The sequence below is a fragment of the Zingiber officinale genome, chromosome 8A, assembly GCF_018446385.1.
Source record: "Zingiber officinale cultivar Zhangliang chromosome 8A, Zo_v1.1, whole genome shotgun sequence".
NCBI lineage: Eukaryota > Viridiplantae > Streptophyta > Magnoliopsida > Zingiberales > Zingiberaceae > Zingiber > Zingiber officinale.
Window position 1 is genome coordinate 80623326 of NC_056000.1, and position 22259 is coordinate 80645584.

At 43.0% G+C, this 22259-nt stretch overlaps 1 protein-coding gene across 1 annotated transcript; it reads left to right on the plus strand.

Moving 5' to 3' along the window:
• Nucleotides 1-18397: 18397 nt before the first annotated feature.
• Nucleotides 18398-19954, plus strand: LOC122011007. Its single transcript, XM_042567456.1, has one exon. The coding sequence runs from the start codon at nucleotides 18398-18400 to the stop codon at nucleotides 19952-19954; it is 1557 nt and encodes a 518-aa protein (XP_042423390.1).
• Nucleotides 19955-22259: the final 2305 nt, after the last annotated feature.

Consider the following 22259-nt stretch of genomic DNA (forward strand, 5'->3'; position numbering starts at 1 on the left):
CTCTTCCACATTCTTCTATTTGACTATGATGGTCAGCATCTTTATGACATTTACAAATACTTTATGTTAGCTGACTGTGATTACTACTATTATGACTTATGGTTCTACTTGCTAATTGATACATGGAACCAGATTGAAAATTAAACCTTATTTAAAGATTAAAACTAAATGCTTGCTGTAGCTTTTCATATAAGTGCTCTACACTTCAATGAACTTGAATGATGGCCAGATCACATTAAAGCTTAAAACCCATCACCACATATGTTCATGCCCATCCAATTAGTCACATAAATATCATAACCCATCTACTTCATGTTTGGATTGAAAGCACATGGCATTTACTCTGTAACCATACAGATTCACAGTATCCTTTCTATTTACAATTCATGCTTAGCACTAGAATATCAAGAGCCTAAATCGGGCATGAAGAATTAATAAACATAACACAAGAATTAAACTATCAGGAGCCTAATAATGCATAATGAATTAACGATCATATAATCTTCTACCCAGCAGCTCTATTGCATGGACTCTTAATCTAGAAAACCTAGTTTCAAATTGTCCATCTGCTTCAAACCTTTTCAAAGCATAATCGATATCCTGCTTCTTAATCCGCTGATTTAGTTCTAAAATCTCCATCAAAATATCAATCATCAAGCTAAGATTTGCAAGGCTACACAACCAAAACAGTAACAATGAAACTAACTACGGTCTAAAACTAGTATAAACTTATGGGCTGTTCTTATTCATTTGATAGCACAACCGAAACTTACAATAAGGCTGCTCGTGCCCCTCTCATCGCACAGATCTAGACTTGCACAGCAAGGTCAATAAAGCTTGCTGAAAATTAAGAACAGAACTCAAATAAAACCTGTTCACAGCTTAAACTTGCAACCGAAATCACAACAATTCTTGCTGTTCTGTGCTATGACAAGGAAACTATAAGGAAACAAATTGCTCAATCATACTTAACTCTTCCATATCCTTACTTTGAGTCTCACGGCAGCAAGCCCTAAACCCAATCTTCACAGCAAAAATCCTGAAGCAAGAAGAAACTAAGTCCCTAGAAATTCCGAAATTCTTTACAACAAAATCCAAAAGCATAAAAAAAAAAAGAACAATCTTCTTTATAAAACCCACAGCAGAAATCTTCAAAACAAACTTCTTACAGCATACTTCAACGAAACAAAAAGAACAAAAATCCGAAAGCTACTCCTACTGCAGGTGAGTAGCAACTTACCCTTCGTTTCTTGGACTTACAATCCGAAGAGGGAGATCTAGGGTTTCGGAGAGATGAAGATCCCCGGCGGCTTCTTCGCGTCCGCATGCTCTCCAGGCGAGAAGGTCATGGTTGAGTGAAGACCGGCCGGAAAAAAAAGCCTAGCTCCGTCGCCTTCTCCGCCCGAACAGTGGAGTCGCCGCCGCCGTCGCCGTTCGCGAGAGAGGAGAAAGGGAATTTCGGGAGAAATTTTAGGTTTTAGGAAAAGGATTTAAATCTTATACGCAAGGTTATTTTCGTTTCCAACTATAGCTTAAATGGAATTTTTCTCCTTTTTTAATGACAAACGATCGCTAGCATAGTCGGTTGGCTGCGTTTTGCTTAAGGCTCGGGTTGCGGGTTCGAAACTCGGCTGCAATCATTTTCTGCTCATTAATTCTTGTTATTAACTTCTGTTCATTAAATAAAATTCTCCCTTTATTTAATTAAATAACAACTGCTAGTCCAGTTGGGTAGATGGGTTTTGCTCGGGTCAAGGGTTGCCGGTTCGAGCCTCCGCTTGGATATCTTTTTGTCACAACTTCTTTCTTTTGGTAAAAATACCAAACGACCTCCAAAAATTTCATAAAAATATTCTAAAAATTTCTAAAAATCTCTAGAATTTTTCTATAGCATCTATAAATATTTTTGAATTATTTTTGGGGCTCAAAATGAGGAACTTTGGGTCGTTACACCAAAGAGCAATTTTTATTTCAAAAAAGCAAAAAAAAGTTGACTTTAAAAAATACTTAGTTAAATTTTCAAAATACTTAGCTTTTAAAATGGCCAGAATTTTGAAAGCTCAGTCTAAAAATTACAACAAAAATGACTTTTGAAAGTTTAAAGCTTTGAAAACTTAGCTAAATTTGAAAGAAATTTTCTTTTAGACAAATAATTAATTTAAAACTTTTGAGGGCAAGGGAGGAGCTTCAATCCTTAATGTCCAAGCATGAGTTAAGTGAGATTGATTGTAAATTAGCTAATTTCTCTTTAAGTAAGGTATCAGAGCCTTAATGTTCATGCCTCAGTGATCTCAAAAGGTTTAAAAATCAAGCATGTAGGTTCACGGCCACATGTTTAACCATTTAGCTACTAGCTGATTACCTAGAGGGCAATAACTTTCACTTGGTTAGTCAAGTTAAGTCAATAGATCCAGTTAGATTTGACTAGTGCTGGAAGACTTGACTTGATTATTGTTAACTAGGTGTTTAACGCCATATTGATGCACAGATATAAGCATTCTTGAGTCCAGGCTGTACCCTATGCATCTCACGTCGTTCTATGTTTTTCAAACACAAGCAAGGTAAGCCTAGGTGTTTGTGAGATGCTCTGGCTGAATTCTAGGGGAGCATGATTTCTAGGGTAGAGCCTGAGCTAATTCCATATTTTGAAAATCTAGTAAAATTGGAATTTTAAAAATAATATTTTCCTAGAATTTTTAAAACATAAGATGATTTTAAAAACTGTAGGAAACTGATTTGAAAATCAAAAACTATTCTACCCAACACATTCCTATTTGCCTTCTAAGTGCACTGAACTCAAGTTCAGGTAAGAGTTTAGTGAAAATGTCAGCTAGGTTTGACTTGGACTCAACATAGCTGAGTACAATTTCACCCTTAGCCACATGATCTCTTACAAAATAGTGTTTTACCTCTATATGTTTGGTCCTAGAGTGGCGAATTGAATTTTTGGTTAAGTTAATTGAGCTCACATTATCAATTAAAATTTTTGTATTTTTGTATTCTAGCTGATAATCTTTTAGTGTATGCATCATCCACAAAAGTTGGGAAGCACATTCTCCTAGTGCTATGTATTCAGCTTCAGTAGTGGATAGAGCAACACAGTGTTGCTTTCTGCTTAACCAACTTACTAGGCGCTGACCTAGAATTTGGCAGCTATCACTTGTGCTTTTTCTATCTAATTTACACCCGGCATAGTCTGAATCAGAATAGCCAAAAAGGTCAAGGGTGCAAGTTCTAGGGTACCAAAGTCCTACCTTTAGGGTGCCCTTAATGTACCTAAGTATCCTTTTAACATATGTTAGGTGTGACTCGTTTGCACAGGATTGGTATCTTGCGCACATACCTACTGCAAATAAAATATCGGGTCGACTTGCAGTTAGGTAGAGTAGACTACCTATTATACTTCTATAGTACTTTGGGTCTACTGGTTTTCCATCTGGGTCAGAATCAATGTTACTATTTGTTGCCATTGGAGTATTTATAATTTTTGAGTTTTCCATGCCAAATTTTTTAATTAGTTCTTTAGCATATTTGGTTTGGTAAATGTAGATTCCATCTTTGGTTTGTTTAACTTGTAAACCTAATAAAAAATTGAGTTCCCCCACCAAACTCATCTCAAATTCGTTTTCCATTAAATTAACAAATTCTTTTAATAGTTTAGTGTTGGTTGAGCCAAAAATTATGTTGTCAACATATATTTGGGCAACAAAAATGTCTTTTTCTATGGTTTTGACAAATAGAGTCTGGTCTATTTGACCTTGGTTAAAGCCCTTGGATATTAGGTAATTAGATAACCGTTCATACCATGCTCTAGGTGCTTGTTTTAGTCCATATAAGACCTTTTTTAGTCTAAATACATGGTTTGGATGATCTAAGTCCTCAAAACTTGGGGGTTGACCTATATATACCTCTTCCTTAATAAATTCATTCAAAAAGGCTGACTTGACATCCATTTGGTATAATCTAAATCTTTTATGTACTGCATAAGCTAGCAGCATCCTAATGGATTCGAGTCTAGCTACTGGTGGATAGGTTTCGTCATAATCTAAACCTTCAACCTGACTGAACCCTTTGGCTACTAGTCTGGCCTTGTTTCTAACTATTTCACCCTGATCATCCAATTTGTTCCTAAATACCCATTTGGTGTTAATTATGGACTTATCTATGGGTTTAGGTACAAGTTCCCAGACTTGGTTTCTATCGAATTGTGCTAGCTCTTCCTGCATAGCAATGATCCAGTCTGGGCCAGGTAGGGCTTCTTCTATCGTCTTAGGCTCAATCTTAGAAATAAGGGCAATCTGACTTAGGTTTCTATAAGAGGATCTAGTTCTAACTCCTAGGTTTGGGTCACCCAAAATCTGGTCAAGTGGGTGAGAAATACCTATTCTCGTTGGTCTTATATTTGTGTTAGGAATTAGTTCCTCTGGTTTACTAGTATTAAGTTGAATTTCATCGTCTTCTATAATTCTTGGGTTAATGTCTGCATTTTTACCTATATTTGGTAGATTGTTTTCTTCATCAAATATTACATTAGTTGTTTCTTCAACTTTTAGTGTATTTTGGTTATAGACTCTATAGACCCTACTGGTTGTAGAGTATCCTAAAAAGATTCCTTGTTTTGATTTGGCTGTAAATTTTCCTAAGTAGTCTTTAGTGTTTAAAATATGAACCTTACATCCAAATACTTTTAAGTAGTTTAAGTTGGGAATTTTATTATAACATATTTCATAAGGGGGTTTATTATAAAGTTTGTTAATTAGAATTCGGTTTTGAATATAGTTTGCCGTATTTATTGCTTCAGCCCAAAATTGATGATTTAGATTATATTCGTTGAGCATGGTTCTAGCGGCTTCTTTGTAAGGTTCTATTTTTCCATTCTACTAGCCCGTTCTGTTGGGGGGTTCTAGGGCATGAAAATTCGTGTTTGTATCCGTTAATTTTACAAAATTGGATAAATCTATGATTTTCAAATTCCCCCCCATGATCACTTCTAATCCTTTTAATTTTAGTATCTTTTTCATTTTCTGTTAATTTACAAAAATTACTAAAGACTTCAAAGGTTTCATCTTTTGTTTTTAGAAATTTTACCCAGGTGAACCTGAAGTAGTCATCAATTATAACTAAGCAATACTGGTTCTTGCTTAGTGACTTGGCTCCATGTGAATCAAATAGGTCTAGATGAAGGAGCTCAAGTAAAGAGTTAGTTCTATCTAGATTGGTTGACTTGTGGGTTGACTTGGTTTGTTTTCCTTGTTGACAGGGATGGCAAATTGTGTTTTCTAGGTTTCTTAATTTGGGCAATCCTCTAACTAAGCCGTTTTGACTCATTTTCGAAATGAGTATAATATGAGTGTGGCCTAGTCTTCTGTGCCACAAGTTGGTTTCCTCTTGTTGTGTCAAGAGACACTTTATTAAGGGTAGGTCAATTGTATAGATGTTATTTTTCCTAAGTCTTTTAAGTCTGATTTTGGGGTTGTCGACGTTTTCAATTAAGCACCCAGAATTATCAAAGGTAACTAAGTATCCACTATCATATAATTGGCTAATACTCAATAGATTAAAATTAAAATTTTCAACTAATAGAACTTTTTGAATGACAAAATTGGAGTTAAGTTTGATATTACCTCTTCCGATTACCTTAAGTTTACCGTCATTGCCGAACGCACTGACCTTAGGTTCTTCAGTTTGAGCTTAGTAAACTTCAACCTATCTCCAGTCATATGTCTGGAGCATCCACTATCTATCATCCATTGATCCAATTCCTACACACAAAGTAGTTGATTTGGATTCTTTTAATGGATTAAAAGATAGTTTGATTGAATTAAGCTCTCTATTTTTTTTTCATCTCACCCATTCTAAGTTTTCAATAGTTATTCCTATGGGTGATTGTGAGATGGATGAATTAGGTTAGTTAATTTGAAAAATATTTTATAAGTTAAAAAGCATAATTTTAAGTTAATTAAATTTTTGAAAAATAATTTGAAGTTGAATTTGAATTAATTTTAATTACGAATTTAATTTTGAATTAATTTTAATTACAAATTTAATTTTGAATTAATTTTAATTACGAATTTTAATTTCAAATTTAATTATAATTACGAATTTGAATTTCAAATTTGACTCTTTTATATTTCTATTTCTTAGTCATCTCACCCGATCTAAATTTTCAATCAGGTAATCCTACAATATATGTGAGATGAATTAAGTTCAATTTTAGGGTTTGGTTTAACTTTGTGTTAGATTCAGGTTTAACTTTGGGTTCAACAAGTAGACGTTCTTTGGATAAACTTCTGGGCTATGGTGAGTCACAAGGACATCATTAAAGTAACCATGCCTTCGAGGTTTTCCAAATAGTCCTACCCATTGAACTTAATACAAAACCTTGGTCTAACTGGTTAGGATCCATAAAGGGTAACTTCGGTCAGTTCCACTTAGCCAAATGCACCAGGTCGAAGTCATATCTTCCTAGACATGCGATGACTAAGTTTCCCCAACGTACTATCATCCAATACTTCACCAGTACCGTGGGTCAAGTTAAACCTAGCCCATTTTAATCTAACCTTAATTACCCAGCCGAGTAATCTACTCTTGTTTACCCTTATCGGGTGGATTAATTTCGGAGGTGTCAGCTATTCTGGAGCCTTCCTTTGGATTTTAATTTGATTTAGTTTGAATTTAATATAATATAATTTGAATTTAATTTGATTTTATTTTAATTTATTGTTAATTTTAATTTGATTTTATTTTAATTTAATTTAATTTGAATTCAATTTGATTTAAATTTAATTTAAATTTAATTTGAATTAAATTTAATTTAAATTTAATTTGATTTAAATTTAATTTAATTTGAATTTAATTTTATTTTTAATTTAATTTAATTTGAATCTAGTTTTATTTTTATTGTTTTTCTTCTAGCTCCCCCTGGATCATAGCCTCGATATGGTTTATCGAGGTAATGTATTTGATCCTTAGGGACCCAATATTGTCCAAGTCCAACTTGATTGATCAGGTTGGACTTGGGGACCCATGCTTGTGTTAGGATCGATGGTCGCGGCTAGAGAGGGGGGGTGTGAATAGCCGACCCCAAATTGCTCGTTTCTTCCTACGATTAGGGTTAGCGCAGCGGAAATAACTAAATAGAAACGCAAAAAGGAAAGATCAAACCTCAAACTCGAACTCGACGATGTAACGAGGTTCGGAGATGAAACTCCTACTCCTCGGCGTGTTCGTAAGGTGGACGAAGCCTATCAATCCGTCGGTGGATGAGTCCCCGGAAAACCGGCTAATATGAACTCCTTCTGGGTGGAGAAACCTCGCCACAATAACTTTGCAACAGCAATAAGGAGTACAACAGTAGAGAAAGCAAACAAGAACAATCGAAATGTAAAACCCTTTGCTTGCCTTCTCGTTGTCGACTGGAATCCTGATGAAGCAGCAACTTCTCGGATCCAAGCTCAGCTAGAAAACCAGCAGGAAGCTCACCCGAAGCTTCGGCAGTGAGAGCTCAGCAAAGCTCGCAGAAGGAACCAGGAAGAACTTGCAGAAGCAAGAAGAAGGCCCTGTAGAGTCGCTCGACTCTTTATATAGCTAAACCTGCAAACCTGTGAAGGCAGAAGAAGACACAGAAGACCGAGATCTAGCCGTTGTTACTCACAACGGCTAGTCCTGGACCGATCAGGCTCCAACCTGATCGGTCCACACTGTCCCTGATCGGTCTTGGGGACCGATCAGCCTAAGCCTGGACCGATCAGGCTATGTCCTGATCGGTCCAGGAAGACTCTGATCGGTCCTGAGGACCGATCAGCATGCATGTCCCTTCCCTTCTTGCCTTCTGATCGTTGTTTCCTGATCGGTCTGCAGACCGATCAGATAACACTCAGTAGGCTACTGTTTGGTTACTGATCGGTCACCAGACCGATCCAGATACCCAATGTATCACTGGATCGATCCACTGATCGATCCAGAGCTTGGTTTTTGCCCAAACCAAGTCCCAAGCCTTCCAAACCAACATCCGGTCAACCTTGACCTGTTGGTACATCATGCTTAGCATTCGGTCACTCCCTTGACCTGCTAGGACTCCCCACCAAGTGTCCAGTCAATCCCTTTGACCCACTTGGACTTTTCTCTTCGTGTCAAGTATCCGGTCACTCCCTTGACCTACTTGACCTTCTCAACACCAGATGTCCGATCACCCTTGATCCATCTGGATTTTCCCTTGCCCGGCTTCACTCACCAGGACTTTCACCTAGCTTCATTCACTAGGATTTTCACTTGGCTTCACTCACCAGGATTTCCAATCTGCCCGGCTTCACTCACCAGGACTTTCCAACTGCCTGGCTTCACTCACCAGGACTTTCCACATCCGGTCCAAAGAACGAGCTACCGAGCCCTCTCTGACCACAGTTTGGGGAACGAGCTACCGAGCCCTCTCCGACTTCCCATGTGCCAAGCTTCCATACTTGGACTTCTCCGTGCCAAGTCTCCATACTTGGACTTTTCCCGTGCCAACCTCCCTGCTTGGACTTTTCCCCGTGCCAAGCTCCCTGCTTGGACTTTTCACCATGCCAAACTCCCTGCTTGGACTTTTCCCATGCCAAGCTCCCTGCTTGGACTTTTCCGAGTCAGGTCAACTCACCTCGGGTCAACCAGGTCAACCTTGACCACGGGTTGCACCCACAATCTCCCAAGCTTGTATCCTTGTAAAACATCAAGATACAACTTTTCTGTTCACGTCAAACATTGTCAAACATAACTCGTCAAACATCAAAACACAACTCGAGTCAAGTCAACTCGAGTCTGGTCAACCAGGTCAACCTTGACCTAAGGTTACACCAACAATCTCCCCCTTTTTGATGTTTGAAAAAACTCATAATCAAACTTAGGTTTTCTAATGTTCTTCCTTGAACATTCTCCCCAAACCTACACTCTCCCCCTTTTTGACACACATCAAAAAGAGTGAATCAAAGTCAAGAGTTTCTTCCTAATGAAAGTCTCATACCTTTCATTGAAACCCTTAATTTCCCCCTTGACACTAGAGTCAACAATTGACTTAGTGATGATCCCATATCACTTAAGTCTTTTAGGAGTAAAAACTCCCCTAAAAGTCAACTCCTCCTTGACTAATAGGTAAAACTCCCCCTAAAGGTCAACTCCCCCTTGACCATTGCACCAACAATGTCTTGGAGAGTTTCAAACCTTTAGAACTCTAAAACACCACTTCCATAGCTACAATTTCAGACAAACAGTCGAAATTCAGCAGGTTGGCACGCCCTGATCGGTCACCAGACCGATCAGGCTCCCTCTGGATCGGTCACAGTGACCGATCCAGGCTCCCCTGGACCGATCAGAAACCCTTCTGATCGGTCCACAAACCTGATAAAGGTCTGATAAGTTCTGATTTCTCTCCACGAAATTCAGAAACCTCTAGAAAATTACAGAAAATTCCAAAAATTGTGAAATTTTGAGGATACATTCCTCATAACATATACTATCATGGAAAAATAGTTTTCTATGAAAATAACTTCCATTTTTCAATCTTGATACAAAGTTCAAAAGTCTTTGAAATAGCTCAAAGTTAACTTATCTTTGTATCAACTTGTTCAATGATGAATGCTATCACTAGAAAAGTTTCATCATGGTTTTTCAAATCAATTTTGAAATGATTTTAAACCCTTTAATTTGGGACCACAATCTTAGGGCTAAATGTACATGACTTGTACACAAGCTTTCCCTATGATCCCCCAATTAGAATTAGGCTCATCTAGGTACAAGAACTATGCACCTTGATCCTAACTCACAATCCTAATATCTCACACACATCTAAGGTGTATCAAACACATCCAAGTCAATTTTGATGTGAGATATGGGTTTAGGTTAGCTTAATCTAAGTTCTCATGCATTTTCTAAACAACAATTTGATCTCCATATCAAATTATGTTTTAGTCCTTAAATCAATTTCATTGATTATAAATGCATGAGATGATGACATGGCATAAAATAGTATCATAAATGGAACATGTGCCAATGTCATGATGTCATGGCATAAAGTGTGAAACTCTAACTAAAGCATGACATATAAATACCCTAAGCATTATCATGACATTTCAAATGATACTAAATTAAATATGATGTCATGACATGGCATATGGCAAACAATATATGGCAAATAACATGTAAAGGTATATAAGATACCTAATTCTAGCCTTAATTGCCATTTTTGATAGTTTTGATCATTTTGCCATAAATTCTATATTCCTAAGTGTAATAGACCTAAAATCATATCCTCAAGACTTTTAGATCACTATGTGCCAACTAGATTGACTCTAGAAAAATTCCTCAAATGTGGTTGGCACATCCTAATTACCTTAGGAATAATTTTCACTTTCATTTTCAAGGCTTGATTAGACCTTGAAAATTCCTAAGGTGCCACCTTTTGCCATGATTAGGTTAACTACCTATTCAAGTAAGGTTGGCACACCCTAAACCATCTAGCGTGATGAAATCACGCTCCTAGGAACCCAATACCTATTGGAGCTCATTGGGTTCACTAAGTATTCACTAGGGATGACTTCCCTAGCAACCCTTCTAATGACCCTCCTAGGCTTTGAAGCCTTGGTCATTTGGGACTCATCAAGATCAACTCTAGGGGTGACTCCCCTTGTGACCTTGGTGATGATCTTCCTAGCCCTAGATTTTGTTCCATAATCGAATGGAATATTATGATAAGTGGGCTTGACCACTTGGGACTTAGGTTTGTGACCCAAACCTTTCTTGTCCTTGGACATTGGTTTTTGACCCTTAAACCCTAGAGATGACTTCTCCAAGTTCTTAAGAGCCTTTTCCAAAGTATCAAGTCTTGACCTCAATACTTGATTCTCCTTCTCTAATACCTCAATTTTTCATTTTTCATTTTTCATTTTTCTTTGAGGTATTCCTAGGCATGTGTCTAGTTGTTTTGGGGTTTCTACCTAGATTTTCCATAACCTTAGATAGGTTAATTCTAGGATTGGCTTTCCTAGTGTTATCCTTATCTAGGCTCACATGTTTGGCACCTAAGCATGTGTATCGATTTCTAATGTTATCATGCTTACCATTATTAACAATAGCAATAAGGCTACTAGCATGTGTCTTATTATTATTGCAATAATGTGCCTTAGAGATTACCTTAGGGTTTGTCTTAGCTCCCCCTATAGATGTGCTCGTCTTCTTGTCCTTGTGAGGTTGCCTCCCCCTCGGACATTGGCTCCGATAATGTCCCCTTCGCTTGCATTGGAAGCACACCACGTGCTCCTTGCTCTTGCGTATCGGGACTCCGGCTTCCTTGACCTTTGGCGCCGGTGGAGTCTTTCTAACCCTCTTTGGACATTTACTCTTGTAATGTCCAAATTCCCTACACTCAAAGTACATTATGTGTAATTTGCTAGAAACTAAATGGCTTGAGTTACCTAGAATTGAGGATGGATGAACGCTCTCTCCTTCATCCCTTTCGGAGGTAGAAGCTTCTTCTTCTTGCTCCGAACTTGAAGAAGAACTCTCCTCCTCTTCTTCTTTAGATGTTGAGTGGCCCTCAACTTCTAAATCCATTCCTCCATGAAATGAGCTACTTGGCTCACTTGACTCCTCTTCATGACTTGAAGTGGAGTTCTCCTCATGAAACTTTGCCAAATTGTTCCACAACTCCTTGGCATCGTTATATCCACCTATCCTACACAAAATATCATTAGGTAAAGAAAATTCAAAAATTTTCAATACCTCATCGTTGACTAGGGATTGGTGGACTTGTTCCTTGGTCCACTCCTTCTTCTCTTGGGTTTCTCCTTTCTTGTCCATCGGAGGCTTGAAACCTAATTGAACACAACTCCAATTTTCAAGGTTAGTCATAAGAAAGTATTTCATTCTTACCTTCCAAAACGCGAAGTCGTCGCGATCGTAGAAGGGTGGAATCGTGACGTCTTCTCCAAGTTAATCCATTCTCTAGCTTGTGCTCCCCCGGGTGTTAATCCGTCGAAGAGCAACCTCGCTCTGATACCACTTGTTAGGATCGATGGTCGCGGCTAGAGAGGGGGGGTGTGAATAGCCGACCCCAAATTGCTCGTTTCTTCCTACGATTAGGGTTAGCGTAGCGGAAATAACTAAATAGAAATGCAAAAAGGAAAGATCAAACCTCAAACTCGAACTCGACGATGTAACGAGGTTCGGAGATGAAACTCCTACTCCTCGGCATGCCCGTAAGGTGGACGAAGCCTATCAATCCGTCGGTGGATGAGTCCCCGGAAAACCGGCTAATATGAACTCCTTTTGGGTGGAGAAACCTCGCCACAATAACTTTGCAACAGCAATAAGGAGTACAACAGTAGAGAAAGCAAACAAGAACAATCGAAATGTAAAACCCTTTGCTTGCCTTCTCGTTGTCGACTGGAATCCTGATGAAGCAGCAACTTCTCGGATCCAAGCTCAGCTAGAAAACCAGTAGGGGTAGTGAGAGCTCAGCAAAGCTCGCAGAAGGAACCGGGAAGAACTTGCAGAAGAAGAAGGGCCTGTAGAGTCGCTCGACTCTTTATATAGCTGAACACGCAAACCCGTGAAGGCGAAGAAGACGAAGCGAGATCTAGCCGTTGTTACTCACGGCTAGTCTGAACCGATCGGGCTCAACTGATCGGTCCACTATCTGATCGGTCTTGGGGCCGATCGGCTAAGGACCGATCGGGCTATGTCTGATCGGTCAGAAGACTCGATCGGTCACGAGGACCGATCGGCATGCATGTCCTTCCTTCTTGCCTTCGATCGTTGTTTCGATCGGTGCACCGATCGATAACACTCGATGAGCTCTTGTTTGGTTACTGATCGGTCACCAGACCGATCCAGATACCCAATGTATCACTGGATCGATCCACTGATCAATCCAGAGCTTGGTTTTTGCCCAAACCAAGTCCCAAGTCTTCTAAACCAACATCTGGTCAACCTTGACCTGTTGGTACATCATGCTTAGCATTCGGTCACTCCCTTGACCTGCTAAGACTCCCCACCAAGTGTTCGGTCAATCCCTTTGACCCACTTGGACTTTTCTCTTCGTGTCAAGTATCCGGTCACTCCCTTGACCTACTTGACCTTCTCAACACCAGATGTCCGATCACCCTTGATCCATCTGGATTTTCTCTTGTTCGACTTCACTCACCAGGACTTTCACCTAGCTTCATTCACTAGGATTTTCACCTGGCTTCACTCACCAGGATTTCCAATCTGTCCGGCTTCACTCACCAGGACCTTTACTCACCAGGACTTTCCCACTGCCTGGCTTCACTCACCAGGACTTTCCACATCCGGTCCAGAGAACGAGCTACCGAGCCCTCTCTGACCACAGTTCGGGGAACGAGCTACCGATCCCTCTCCGACTTCCCATGTGCCAAGCTTCCATACTTGGACTTCTCCGTGCCAAGTCTCCATACTTGGATTTTTCCCATGCCAACCTCCCTGCTTGGACTTTTCCCCGTGCCAAGCTCCCTGCTTGGACTTTTCACCATGCCAAACTCCCTGCTTGGACTTTTCCCATGTCAAGCTCCCTGCTTGGACTTTTCCGAGTCAGGTCAACTCACCTCGGGTCAACCAGGTCAACCTTGACCACGGGTTGCACCCACAATCTCCCAAGCTTGTATCCTTGTAAAACATCAAGATACAACTTTTCTGTTCACGTCAAACATTGTCAAACATAACTCGTCAAACATCAAAACACAACTCGAGTCAAGTCAACTCGAGTCTGGTCAACCAGGTCAACCTTGACCTAAGGTTGCACCAACAGCTTGGACCATTTTTCTATTTGTTCTTTGTATAAGTAATAAATATGACTTATATTTCTTTTTCGATTTGAATCCTAGTCCAGTTCTATTGTAGATTGCCCTTTGTGTTCCAAGAATTAGGTCAAGGTTCTTAGAACCCAAAGATAATCGTTTTAATGTTTTCTCCATATCCTTGACCTGAGTTTTCAGGCTGGAATTCTCTTTCTTAAGTTTTTGGACTTGAGTCGAGTTTCCAGTCTGAACTGGTTCAGTCAAAGATTCGGAGTTAGTCACTTCTTTAAGGATAGCTACTTCCTTTAGAAGTGACTTAATTATTAGATTAGACTTAGCTAATTTTCATAACAAGTAATTGACTAGATTGTTTAGTCGAGGGATACTTACAGAGGGATCGGGCCCTTCGGAAACGGATACGGATCCGTGGCTTCTTTCCGATTCTGCTTCCGACTCGCTCTCGGACACATCGATCTGGTCTCGGGCCATCAGGGCAAGAAGGCTCGTCTATTCGAGCTCGTCGTCGGTATCCTCTTCTGAAGATTCTTCAAAGGTTGCTTTTAGCACCTTCTTCTTCCTCTACTTCTTTGCATCCTTCTGATTGGGGGCAGTTGGCCTTGATGTGCCCCTTCTGGTTGCACCCATAACAGATCACCTCAAACTTGACCTTTGAGCTGGGTTGAACCTCCTTTGATTGTACGGCTTTCTTTAGGTCTCTCTTGTTGAATCCCTTCTTCTTCTTGTAGAGCTTCTTCACAAGATTCACGAGTTCGGAGGTCAATTCATCGTCTTCATCGTCTGAGTCGGGTTCGACTTCCGATTCAGGTTCAGTTCTTCGCCGTGATCTTGGTTTGCGTGTTCGACTAGTACCTGCAACCAAAGCAATACCTTTCTCGATTGGCTGTGTATTAGTTTGTTCATGCAATTCGAATTCTGAGAACAATTCATTTAGTCTAATCGAAGTTAAATCCTTGGAGACTTTATAGGCATCTACCATCGATGCCCACAATGTGCTCCTCAAAAAAGCATTAAGTGTGTACCTTATAATGTCCCTGTTCTCGACCTTTTGCCCGATAGCATGGAGGGAGTTGAGGATGTCTTGAATCCGTGCATGGAGTTGACTTGCTGTCTCTTCTTCCTGTATTTTCAGATTATATAATTTATTGAACAAAAGATCTCTCTTGCTTACCTTGGTGTCGGAGGTGCCCTCGTGGAGTTCGATCAACTTCTCCCAAAGCTCTTTTGTGTTGGAGAACGGTCCAACTCTGTTGAGTTTCTCCTTGGTCAGTCTGCACTGGAGGGTGCAGGTCGCTCTGGCATCAGCTTCCACCTTCTTGATTAGGGTCGGTTCCCATTTTTCGTAGGGTGTCGGCTTGCCGTCTTCGTCGGTTGGCAGTTGTATTCCAGTCTTGATAATCATCCACATGTCAAACTGTGTCTTGAGAAAGATTTCCATTCGCCCCTTCCAATATCCGAAGTCTTCTCCGGAGAAAAGTGGGGGGTGAACGATGCTGAAACCTTCTTGTTGGGCCATTAGCGATATGCAAAAACAACGACAAAATAGAAATGTCCCAAGACTAGGTCTTGGATTAGCAGTGCGGGAAATAAAGTTAAGAAATAGTGAACTCGAGTGGTGTTGCACCAGCCTCGAGCAAAAAACTGATTCGAAAAAAAATAATTAGAATATAGCTATTAAGCTAATTCTAATTGACTCCGTAAAACTGAAAATACCACGAAAAAATTACGTGATTGGTGGTTGCACCAGATCAACGCGACCCCGCTCTAATACCAATTGTTGGATCGAAAGCACTAGAGGGGGGGGGGGGGGGGTAAATAGCGCTCGTGGCTTTCACTTTTCATTTCGGAAATCTTACGAGTAACGCAACGGAAATAAATAAAACAACCAACACACAGAAGACTCCAACTCCTACTCCAAGGCCCGCGATCGTTGATCGCTTACTGTGGGCAACAACTATATCGCGCAAACGTTTGTACAACTGAGAATTACAATAAGTGTAAATTAAAGTAAACTTATACCGACGATAGAATCTTAGAATCGCGGAGCTCTGGGTCGTCAGAAACTTATAGTAGCACTTCAGGGTGTTTTTGAGGCAGCGCGTTGTAGCTTGATCGCTTGGAAGATGATGTTCTGAGCCTCTGCCTCGAACCCCCTTTTAAACAGTGCTGAAGGCGCCTCCAAGCCTGTCCGAGGCGCCTCCAGGCCGCCGAGTCGCACGCGTGGATCAACTCTAATCTGGTCGCGCCTTATCCAACTGAAGGTGCCTCCAATGCCTGGTCCAAGGCGCCTCCAGTGACCTCCGAGGTGCCCCCGGCATCTCTGGACAACTGGCTTCGGCTAGCACCCGAGGCGCCTCCAAGCCCCATAGAGGCGCCTCGGACACTGTTCATCCGAGGTCTAAGTTGCTCCTTTGTTCCTGCAAATTGTGTTAGTCCCAAACACAAACGCTGCAAAACAAAGTTAGCACAGAAACAATATGATAGATATACTTGACAGTCGTCGGACTGTCCGGGTCTGACTTCGGATTTCCAACCGAAAATCCTAGGTCGACCCGACGCCTACTGTTCCCTCTACGGGGAACGCGTCCTCACCTACTCCACTCAGGAGATTTACCTAATGCCAGTGCGATCCTCCAGATCGACTGGACTTTTGCTCAGCGATCATAGCTTCCGGACTTTCTACTGGACTTCTGCTTCCCGGCTGGTCCAGTCTCTCACCTGGTTCGCGACACCAGGACTTTCCACCTAGGGTTACCTCCCCCCTAGGACTTTTGCCTAAAGCTCTCGACCCACCACGACTTTCCGCATAGGGTTACCACCCCCTATGACCTAGAGTTACCACCCCCTAGAATTTTCCACCTGCCTAACCGGAGCTAGGACTTTCCTGAAACACTCAATTAAGTGCATTAGATCACAAAACAACTTAACTTTGAATTCCTTTGCCATTATCAAAACAACGGTCGATCGTCGGATGCTTCCCGCACCAACAACTAGGACATAGTTTCCTTCTATAATCAACAACATGCACTATAAGTAATATCATTTCCCAATTTATCGGGCATTTTGATTTATCGAACTAAATCTTACCCTTTGATAAGTCAAAGAAATAAATATTAAATATATGTGCTTGTCATTATATTAGGATTAAGAGCACACACTTCCATAATAATCGAGGTCATGTTCTTTTTTTTTAGTCAGTATAAAAAGAAACTACCTCAATGGTCCTACTCAATACACTCTAAGTGTACTAGTGTAATTATATAGTCAAGATAAACTAATACCTAATTACACTACGACTGTTCTGATGGTTTGTTCCTTTCCATCTCGGTTGTGAGCTACTATTTATAATTTATAAGGAACTGATAACATGATCTTCTGTGTGTGACACCACACACCATATTATCTACAATATAAATTAATTGAACAACTACACTTAGCATATATATGTAGACATTTTTTACGAATGTGATTCTTTATTTTAAAATAAATGTTTTCAAAAGCTAGAATTTTAGTATACACTCTAACAGTGGGATTCTATAATTTGAATTGTAATTATATCATGTCAATAAGGTTATAGTCAATTTCCCTTTTAGGCCAAATCTCTTCACTCCTTTGATGGGTGAAACACTTAGGAATACATGATCTCTTACAATAAAATCTAGAGGTCTTCGTCTGTGATCTGGTGATAATCTAGGAGGGCCCCCCTCCCAGGAAGTGCAACGCTTAGGTGGACGTCAAAACCGAGAGGTGGTCAGCTAAGGGACCAGCCGAGTGGACGTCTATACAGGCCGGTCGGCCGGAAGAATTCGCCGACCGACCGGAAGAATTCAAGAAGAGTTGGGTCAGCCTACGGCGCATTGAAACCAAAGTCACTCACGCCTCTCGGATGTGATATACTCGTAAGGGCATATGGAATTGGCTGGTCAAAACGATCAAGGGAAGTTCAATCAGATTAACGACCGACAAATCAGACGGGAGATATGTGCCAACATCCTTTTGGGAGTCAATGCCGCTGGCTGACGGCGCTGATGGACGGAAAATCGTACGGGAGAAGATCCCGCCGCCTTGATAGAGAGGCATTCGCCCCGTTATAGTACGACGTCAGGGACCCTTTATCGATGTTAGCTTTTAGGGAAATTTTGGGAATGCGCGACTGCTCGGGGAATGTGCAGCCAGCTTGCCGAAGCTCTATATAAGAGAGGAGGTGGTCATCCGCGGAGGTACGCGCAGATATGTCTTTGAGCACCACCATTCACTCCTTTGTTTCCCTTATTTTCCCTTCCTGTTGTTGTGTGACTTGAGCGTCGGAGGGCCGTCGCCGGGAACCCCTTCCCGGCTTGGCACTAACGACTTCTGATTGCAGGAGCGAGGCATTTCCACAGCACACGGAGATCCACATCAGCGTTATTTCTCGGCAGCCGTCTACTCAGCTTCGGGGTAGGATCAAATTGGCGTCGTTTGTGGGAACTTCAACCTGAACCCAGAAGCGGAGGATGAAAGACACCGGATGATCAACAACCGTAACGCTGACGACAGAAGAGTTGGAGAGGCTGATCCAAGCCGGAGTGGTAAGAGCAATGGAACAACAGTAGCAAATGTTAGCCGATCGACCGAAACAGGAGCCAGCCATCTCAGGATCTGGCCAACCTGTAGATCCTGGTCACGGAGCTGAACTCATAGTCCACCCGGACGTGGGCAAGAGATCAGACACGACCGGGCCAGCACCAAACGTGTCAATCCCTTTTCACCAAGCATTGTTTAGGATGCCCTCAGAGGAAGGAGGCAGAGCCCACCGAGACCGAGGTTCCTCGTTAGATGAGGCGCCTGAAAGGGATGCGAGGAAGGGAAAAGCGCCACGAGATGGAGACTCGCCCGAACGGATCAACGACCAGTTCTCGCGAGGAATCATGGAGGATCCCTTACCTCGCCACTACACCCCATTGGCGATTGGGGAGTACAATGGGAGTGCCAATCCAGATGATCACTTGGCCAAGTTCGACAACGCGGCCACTCTGCATCAGTACACCGATGGGGTGAAGTGCAGGGTATTCTTGACAACGCTTTCGGGACCAGCTCAACGGTGGTTCACCAGGTTGCCGACCGGGTCCATACGCAGCTTCAAGGATTTCCGGGCCGCTTTCCTGCACCACTTCGCGAGTAGCCGCCGACATCAGAAAATGAGCGTCAACTTGTTTTCACTGAAGCAAGGTCCCCGAGAAGCGCTCAGGGCATACATTCAACGATTTAACCAGACGGCGTTGGACATACCAGCAGTCTCATCAGAAGTGCTGGTAAACGCTTTCACTAAAGGGCTCGTAGAGGGTGAGTTCTTCCGATCCCTCATCCGCAGACCCCCAAAAGATTTCGCTCATCTCCAAAGGAAGGCCACGAAGTACATCAACGTGGAAGAAGCACAAGTGGCCCGAAGGAAAGAGGCGCCTGCCGAGCCTCAACTGGCGGCCGATCGAAGGAGACCAAGCAACCACCAGCCTTTGACTGGTCCCGGGCCGCGGGGTCGCAACCGTATCCCGAGCCGAGAATGTATGCAGTCCATATGGAGGCTGCCCAACTCAAGAAGGGCAAAAAGTGGACCCCCGATGTTCTGTAAGTTCCATCAATCAGGGACGCACAACACGTGGGAGTGCCAAGGCGACCCTAATGTGCATCGGCCCGCGCCAAAGGAGTATAGACATCGGTCGCCTACGTCGGATCGGCAGCCCGAGCACCGAATCGACCGAAAAATCGAGGGTCGAAGGGCTCACGAGCCACGGGAGCATCATCCCCGAGAAAGAAACCCTACTCACGCCTCGGCCGATCGGAACAGACATTCGGTGCAAGAAGAGGAGAACATAAGGAACGCTTCCCGTGGAGAAATTGGGATGATCTCAGGTAGCCCGACTGGGGGAGATTCCAACCGAGCCCGGAAGGGCCACGCGAGGCAGCTGACCATATACGCGGTAGGGTGCAGCAAGGAGAAGGCAGAGGGGCCCGAGATCAATTTTGGCCCTAAGGACTTGGAGGGGATCGAGATCCCTCATGATGACGCACTGATCATCAAGGCGGTGATCGCAAATTACATCATTCGCCGGACTTTCATCGATACAGGAAGCTCGGTAAATATTATTTTCAAACAAGCATTTGATTTATTGTAGATTGATCGGGCTGAACTCCTGCCCATGGCAACACCACTGTACGGCTTCACCGGCAATGAAGTCTCGCCAATCGGGCAGACGAGGCTGGTCGTCTCGCTTGGAGAGGAGCCCTTGATTAGGACGCGCACCACGAATTTTATCATGGTAGATGCGCCCTCGGCGTATAACGTGATATTGGGCCGACCGACCCTCAACGAATTTCGAGCGGTAGTGTCGACCTACTGCCAGAAGATCAAATTCCCGGTGGGGAATCTGGTAGGCGAAGTTCGAGGGGACCAAGTGGCAGCCCGGCGGTGTTATGTTGAGATGGTCAAGGCGGACGCTAAAGCTGCCAGGAAATGCCCCCGATTGGAAGTAAACGCCATCAGAGAAAAGCCACCCCCACTGGTATATGACAACAAGGAGGAGGTACAGATACATCCGAGCCTGTCGAAGGCTACTACATTTGTAGCATCCGATCTGGCCGGCCCGCAAAAGGAGGAGTTGGTCGCCTGCCTTCAAAGAAATCATGATGTGTTTGCCTGGTCGACGCACGAGCTACCCGGGGTCGATCCAAGTGTGGCACTGCATGAGTTGCACGTTCGACCAAACGCCCGACCAGTCAAGCAAAGGAAGCGCAACTTTAGCGCTGAGCAAGACCTGATTATCTGAGCCAAGGTAGAAAAACTACTGGAGACCGGACACATCGAGGAAATTTAGTTTCCAACCTGGCTCGCCAATGTAGTGCTGGTCTCCAAGCCAGGTAATAAATGGCGAGTGTGCATCGATTTCAGGGATTTAAACAAAGCCTGCCCCAAGGACTCCTACCCGCTACCAAGGATAGACCAGATGGTGGACTCGACGGTTGGATGCGAGCTGATTTGCATGCTCGATGCCTATCAAGGCTATCACCAGGTTCCACTCGCGCGCGAAGACCAAGAGAAGGTCAGTTTCGTCACGCCTGATGGGACGTTCTGTTACAAGGTCATGCCGTTTGGATTGAAGAACGCAGGCGCCACCTATCAGAGAATGATGAGCAAGGTGTTCTGGAAGAAGATCGGACGGAATTTGGAGGTATACGTTGACGACATACTCATTAAGTCACTCCAATCTGTCGACCTATGTGCAGATGTGGAAGAAACATGCCAGACGCTGCGAAATTATGGGATCAAGCTCAACCCAACCAAGTGCATGTTTGGCGCTGTGGACGATTTCCGGGCTACATAGTCACCGAACGGGGAATCGAGGCGAACCCCGGTAAAGTAAAAGCTCTCCAAGACATGGCGCCGCCTCGCAACCTGAAGGAAGTACAAAGGCTGACCGGAAGAATCACGGCTCTATCAAGGTTCATATCTAAATCAGTTGACCGGAGCCTGACATTTTTCAAGATTCTGAGGCGAGCGACCAAGTTCCAGTGGGATGGCGAGTGTGACAAAGCGTTCGAGGAACTCAAGCAATATCTCAGCTCCTTGCCTATCTTAGCCAAGCCAGCTGTGGGGGAGCCGCTTTTAATTTATTTATCATCAACCGAGCATGCCATCGGTTCAGCGTTAATCACTGAGAAAGGGGGGAAGCAGCAACCGGTGTATTTTTTGAGCCACATATTGAAAGACGCTGAGTCTCGCTATACAGGTCTTGAGAAGCTCGCTTACGTTCTGATCCTCGCCGCTCGGAGGCTTCGACCCTATTTTCTGGCCCACTCTATAATTGTGATGACCAATAGCGCCTTGGGTCGGGTCTTGCTCAACCCTGAAGCGTCTGGCCGGTTAATCAAATGGACCACTGAGCTCAGTGAGTTCGATATCCAATATCGACCCCGGTCGGCTATAAGAGCGTAGGCGTTGGCAGATTTCATCACAGAAGTACCAGACCCTGAGCCAAAGTCCTCATGGAGGGTATACGTGGATGGTTCGTCCGCTCGACCGGGTAGTGGAATAGGCATCCTGCTTATATCCCCAAAAGAAGACCGAATGCATCTATCCATTCGATTGGATTACCGAGCCACCAACAACGAGGTTGAGTACGAAGCGCTCATAGTTGGTCTCCAAGCCGTTCGGCACGTCAGGGCCACGAAGGTACTCTTACATTCAGATTCACAGTTGGCGGTTCAGCAGCTGAACGGAACGTTCGAGATCAATAGCGCTCGGCTCAGGCTATATGCGGACACCTTTGAAAAGCTTAAGGTAAATTTCCAAGAGGTCGTTATTTACAAAATTCCCCGATCAGAGAACCAAGCGGCAGATGAACTAGCAAAGCTGGCTAGCACAATGACATCGATCATCGCCACTTCCCCCATTGAGCGGGTCTCCCTAGTGGCGCACATTGA